This window comes from Limulus polyphemus, unplaced genomic scaffold (genome assembly GCF_000517525.1).
Source record: "Limulus polyphemus unplaced genomic scaffold, Limulus_polyphemus-2.1.2 Scaffold903, whole genome shotgun sequence".
Taxonomy (NCBI): domain Eukaryota; kingdom Metazoa; phylum Arthropoda; class Merostomata; order Xiphosura; family Limulidae; genus Limulus; species Limulus polyphemus.
Window position 1 is genome coordinate 397333 of NW_013666513.1, and position 6826 is coordinate 404158.

At 34.4% G+C, this 6826-nt stretch overlaps 1 protein-coding gene across 1 annotated transcript in view; it reads right to left on the reverse strand.

Annotated features, from left to right (window-relative positions):
* LOC106461134 (barH-like 1 homeobox protein) overlaps positions 1-1419 on the reverse strand; it is a gene marked incomplete at its 5' end in the record, with an annotated part of 6918 nt that extends 5499 nt beyond the window's left edge. Inside the window, one exon of the mRNA XM_013920922.2 lies at positions 1325-1419. Coding sequence (XP_013776376.1) covers positions 1325-1419 — 95 coding nt within the window. The remainder of the gene's footprint in view (positions 1-1324) is intronic.
* Between the last annotated feature and the right edge of the window lie 5407 nt (positions 1420-6826).

Genomic DNA, 6826 nt, shown 5'->3' on the forward strand with positions numbered 1-6826 from the left:
GCCTACACGGCTGAAAGGGCAAGCATGTTTGGTGGGACGGGGATTCGAACCCGTGACCCTCAGATTGCGAGTCGAACTCAATAAGAGGGAAATCTCACTAACCTATTTCCAGCTGTGCTAACAGCAAAAATTGGAAAATCTAGGTCATCTATCTCCAGTAGTATAAAAGCGAAACGAGAGAAATCTACAAAATGTATTCTCAATTATATAGCAGCAAAAACAGGGAAAATCTATGGATTGATCCCTTCGTCAGTTTCATTGCATTGAGTTTATTTTATTTTATACCGGTCTTTACTAAATCAATGCTACAGATACATAAATAAAGGATTAGATAAATAGGTATTAGCAGTTATGCCAGCAGAAAAAGTTTATATACAGATCCCAGTGATATACTTAGCTGTAGAAATCATCTGTTAGTTTATGATATACCTCAGAAACGATATAACAAACGTCAGTAGCACTAACACATAACACACTCATTTACACTAGGTGTGTTAGTAGCGTAACACATGAGTCTGCACCAGGAGCGCTACTAACGAACACATGAGTTTACACTAGAAGCGCTAGTACGTAACACATGAGCTTACACTAGAAGCACTAGTAAAGTTACTCATAGAGTCTATACCAGGGGCGCTAGTAGCGTAACACATAGAGTCTTTACCAAGGGCGCTAGTAACGTAACATATAGAGTTTATACCAGGGGCGCTAGTAACGTAACACATAGAGTTTATACAAGGGGCGCTAGTAACGTAACATATAGAGTTTATACCAGGGGCGCTAGCGGCATAAAGAGCTAGGAAACATTTGATTAATTTCGTTAAGTCTTCACCATCAAAAAAATATATACATAAGTTAATGTTGAATAATTTGCTTCTATGAACGCTGTAATTGAACAATTTATATCCAAGTTATAGTTCATATTTTCCAGTTGTCAAGAAGAAAGTTTTCGAAAATTCACACGTCTGTGCATACAACTAAATTGTGCCCTTAACTTGAGATAATTTTAAATGCGGGGCGTTGATAAAAAATGCGTAAATTGAAACATTTGCTTATTGATTTTTTTTTTTTTTGTTAAAGAGAAATAAAATTTTAATTTAGTTAGCTTTAACTAAATAAATAGTAATAACTGTTGTTTTTTAAAGCGCATCTTGTAAAATATAAGCAATGTACTATATCACGAGGCCTAAAACGTGGTTGTTTTATGACTTCCTATGACGTAGCGGATATAAGTGCTCTTGTCATGGTCGTAACTTCAGTCGGCCTCAGTACAGCAAAATCTTTTCTAAAAGGTTTAATTACCGGACGTTAAGCTTAAGAAACTCACCCTCAGTTGATGATCCGTGAAAGCTGTCCGGGCTTTTCTGGGTTTCTTGGTCTTCAAGGACGGACTGTCCACTCGACCAGGCACTCCATCTCCACCTACAGGTAAAAACAGGAACTGCAATCACACTTGTATTTCAGCTTTATGATGAAAGAGGACTATACTTATACACTTGTTGATAGGTTTTAGTAGAAAATGTTAATTAACCCTAAAATCGGGAGTCGATCGTTTAGCAGTTTGTGTCTGTTTTGATCATCACAATGCACGGCAAACGATAAAAATATTAAAATCACATTTCAAGGATAATTCCCCCCCCCCCAGTGGGACAGTGGTATGTTTACGGACTTCCAATGCTAAGATTCGGTGTTCGATTCCCCCGCGTTAGGCACAACAGATAGCCCAATGCGGCTTTGTTTAGAAACAAACAAAGAAAGATTCAAGGATAATTTAGCATTAGAGCGTTCAAATACAAGAAACCTTTATTTGTAAATGAGTCCCCTCCCCTGTTCGATTAAAGATTTTAGTGAAAGTCCATTGACCTTTACAAAGTAATTTACCTATAAAAGACCTATATTTAGTGCTAAACTAATCAACTTACACTTGGAGAACGTCTGAAAGTCGTGTTTATTCTAGTCTCAGTTGTAAGTACAAGATTGGAAGGTGTGATTTTGGCACGAAATTCAATCGTTGTGTGTGTGTGTGTGTGGACGTAGCCATGATGAGGTTCCTGTTAAAGTTTAAGCGATCGGAAAGAAAGGTTTTCCAAAATTATTAGAATCAAATCAAACTAGGGCAAGAAGACTGGAAAGCAGGAGGAATACTGAAGATAAAATACTTTCTTCATTGTAACCACTTTCATTGTCTTAGATCGTTCAGTTTTGGCAGACTTAGATACGACTGATCACACCTCAAACAATGAAAGTTTTAAGAAACAGTTGAGGAATATTTATTGTTAAAAGTTACTGTTTAAACTCTGAGAGATGGCAAATAATTAGAAGCCATCTGACCTTAAATTTGTTCTAAAAATCACGTTAACTGCAAAAGTCTTTTTTACACGTTCCTCTTATTTTTTAATGTTGTGTATTACAGATTCAAAATTATCTTTCCTCTCTCACAAGTGACTGTTAATACGTGTTAATAACTTTAAGGCTGTTATACACTACAAGTTCGTGTCTTACCATGTACAGTATAATAATTGCTGTATTTGAAGTATATAAATGCCACATTTTCTGGAGTTCATACCCTCATGATTCCCATAGAAGTACATTGTTCAGGTCTCGGATGTTCTTTAGCCCTCCATGCCTTAAGATGACCTTTGATTTCCTCGCTTGTGTTTAATTAAGCGACTTATTAGTTACACACTGGCATTCAACTTACCAATTAATTATATTTTACAGCAAAAGTTTAGTTTCTGGCATGTGATTGGTGAAAATTATCCCTGTATAATTAACGCCACCTATTGCTCAACGCCTAGCATTTCAATCCTACATCACGTAGAATACGTTTCACACTGGAATACGCTCTGAGATACGTTTCCAGAATGCGAAGTATTTCGATTGTTGCATTTATGTAAGAAAATTGCTTGGCTCAATCCTGAAATCTTGGTACTGCATCAGTGTATTGGGTCGAAAAGTCCACCCTTGGACAGCTTTCTTTAAAAAGCACATTACAACTCAGCAAATGCAAATATTGAAACGCAAACCGCCTGGCGGCAACACTTAGAACAACACCCTGAATCATACAGATCATTAAATTCAAGAAATGCGTGTAGATTGCTAAAATAATGCCCAACTTACAGAAGTTCCTGAAACTGGAGATTTTTAACTAGAAGTCCGGAAAAGAAACGCGTTGTTAAATTGTTGAAACAGGAAACAAACAGTTTTTAATTTAACCATTTGAAGCCGTATTTTAGAAGGAAACAATTTTAGTCGAAATTAGAAAATAAAGAAAAGTACTTCGATAAACATGTACATAAAACTTTAAAATATTAAAATAAAAAACTCGAAAGCGCCCGGGTTATTGGTTTTTTTTTTCTGAATCCTCCGGTTGGTCAGCGGTAAGTTTAGGGATATAAAATGCAAAAATCCGGGGTTTAATTGCCCGTGATAGACAGAGTGCAGATAGTCCATTATGTCGATTTACACTTTACATTCCTTCGTGATGTTGAGAAAAATTAATATCCTAGAGTTATATAAAAATCTATATTTGAATTAGCTCAAGTGATGTATTTGATAATTATAACTTGAAAAAAGTGAGAAAGAGAGGAAAAAATGGGATATACATACCATTAAAACGCACTTATACAAAAAGGTTTGAATATTTAAAAATATACTTGATAGGAAATTACAATAGCGAGCTCGTATCGGAAGTATAAAACGGAAGTGAATGAGATAGAATTTTTTTTTTTCGTTACAAAACAGACTATGTTCAACTTTCCCATTCGTTTCCTTTTAGGTGCGTAAGTCGAGTCTGAGTTAGGTATTAAAATAAAAACGTCACAAATGTTATGTGAGATCTGTTAAAGTATATATATATATCTGGGAGATATTTTAATCTGTTTATCAGTGACATATTGTTTAAAAGTTTTCAAGCGATATATTAAAATGTCTATTGTTGAGATCTGTTTAAAATATTTATCTGTAAAATTTTTAAAGTGTTTTGTGAGATATTGTTAACGTATTAATGTGCAAGATATTGTTAACATGTTTATGTGTGAGATATTGTTAACATATTTATGTGTTAGATATTGTTAATGTGTTTATGTGCAAGATTTTGTTAATGTGTTTATGTGCAAGATATTGTTAATGTGTTTATGTGCAAGATATTGTTAGTGTGTTTCACGAGATTATTAAAAAGTTTATCGGTGAGATATTGTTAACATGTTTATGTATGAGATATTGTTAACGTGTTTATGTGTGAGATATTGTTAGTGTGTTTCACGATATTATTAAAACGTATATCAGTGAGATATTGTTAAAGTGGTGTTTAACAGTAAGATATTTCTACGTGTTTATCCGTGTTAAAGCATTTATTTGTGAGATATTGCTAATGTGCTCATCAGTGAGATATTGATAAGGGGTAAGATTTTTTTGTAAACGCTTATCTAAGAGATAATATTACAGAGTTTGTATGCGTTAGATTCTGTTAAGTGTTTACTCGTTAGGTCTCGTAAACGTTTTTACAGGTAAACTTGCCCGTTTCGTTTTTTCTAATGATGCAACGTAAATGAGGAGATGGAATGACTTACATAATATACAACATACAAGGGACATTTTTAAAGATGCAATCGAATGTTTCTTTGACACAAATTGGCATTTCGGGTTTTTTGTGTGTCATACTTTGAACCAGGGACACTGTGAACTCTTGTCTGCTAGCTGTATTGTTTTATGCTAGCTTTCTTATGAATTGTTATTTTGTCAGTTACTTTGTATAGAAAAAATACACAGCGTCATTCTTGACGAAATAGCTCGTTCTAGACGTTTTGTCCTGTCCGTAACTTATTTATAGAGATATTGTTGAGTACTAACTCGTTCTGGACGGTTTTGTCCTGTCCGTAACTTATTTATAGAGATATTGTTGTGTACTATCTCGTTCTAGACGGTTTTGTCCTGTCCGTAACTTATTTATAGAGATATTGTTGTACAAGATCGTTTTAGATGTTTTGTCCTGTCTGTAACTTATTTATAGAGATATTGATGTGTTCTAGATCGTTTTAGACGGTTTGTCCAGTCCATAACTTATTTATAGAGATATTGTTGTGTAATAGCTTGTTCTAGACGGTTTTGTCCTGTCCGTAACTTATTTATAGAGATATTTTTGTGTACTAACTCATTCTAGACGTTTGGTCCTGTCCGTCCATAACTTATCTATAGAGATATGGTTGTGTAATAGGTTGTTATAAACGGTTTTGTCCTGTCCGTAATTTATTTATAGAAATATTGTTGTGTAATAGCTTGTTATAGACGGTTTTGTCCTGTCCGTAAATTATTTATAGAGACATTGTCGTGTACTAACTCGTTCTAGACGTTTTCGTCCTGTCCGTAACGTATTTAGAGAGATATTGTTATGTAATAGATCGTTCTAGACGGTTTTGTCCTGTCCGTAACTTATTTATAGAGATATTGTTGTACAAGATCGCTTTAGACGTTTTGTCCTGTCCGTAACTTATTTAGAGAGATATTGTTATGTAATAGATCGTTCTAGACGGTTTTGTCCTGTCCGTAACTTATTTATAGAGATATTGTTGTACAAGATCGCTTTAGACGTTTTGTCCTGTCCGTAACTTATTTATAGAGATATTGTTGTGTTCTAGATCGTTTTAGACGGTTTGTCCTGTCCGTAACTTATTCATAGAGATATTGTTGTGTACTAACTCGTTCTAGACGTTTTGTCCTGTCCGTACGTAACTTAATTATAGAGATATTGTTGTGTACCAGATCGTTTTGTCCTGTCCGTAACTTATTTATAGAGATATTGTCGTGTACTAATTCGTTCTAGACGTTTTTGTCCTGTTCGTAACTTATTTATAGAGATATTGTTGTGTACTATCTCATTCTAGACGGTTTTGTCCTGTCCGTAACTTATTTATAGAGATATTGTTGTGTACTAGATCGTTTTAGACGTTTTGTCCTGTTCGTAACTTATTTATAGAGATATTGTTGTACAAGATCGTTTTAGACGTTTTGTCCTGTCCGTAACTTATTTATAGAGATATAGATGTGTTCTAGATCGTTTTAGACGGTTTGTCCTGTCCGTAACTTATTTATAGAGATATTGTTGTGTACTAACTCGTTCTAGACGTTTTGTCCTGTCCGTCCGTAACTTATTTATAGAGATATTGTTGTGTACTAACTCGTTCTAGACGTTTTGTCCTGTCCGTCCGTAACTTATTTATAGAGATATTGTTGTGTACCAGATCGTTTTGTCCAGTCCGTAACTTATTTATAGAGATATTATTGTGTACTAACTTGTTCTAGACGTTTTGTCCTGTCCGTAATTTATCTATAGAGACATTGTTGTGTACTATCTCGTTCTAGACGGTTTTATCCTGTCCGTAACTTATTTATAGAGATATTGTTGTGTAATAGGTTGTTATAAACGGTTTTGTCCTGTCCGTAATTTATTTATAGAGATATTGTTGTGTGCTATCTCATTCTAGACGGTTTTGTCCTGTCCGTAATTTATTTATAGAGATATTGTTGTGTGCTATCTCATTCTAGACGGTTTTGTCCTGTCCGTAATTTATTTATAGAGATATTATTGTCTACTAGATCGTTTTAGACGTTTTGTCCTGTCCGTAACTTATTTATAGAGATATTGTCGTGTACTAACTCGTTCTAGACGTTTTTGTCCTGTCCGTAACTTATTTATAGAGATATTGTTGTGTACTAGATCGTTTTAGACGTTTTGTCCTGTCCGTAAATTATTTATAGAGATATTGGTTGTGTACTATCTCGTTCTAGACGGTTTTGTCCTGTCCGTAACGTATTTACAGAGATATTGTTG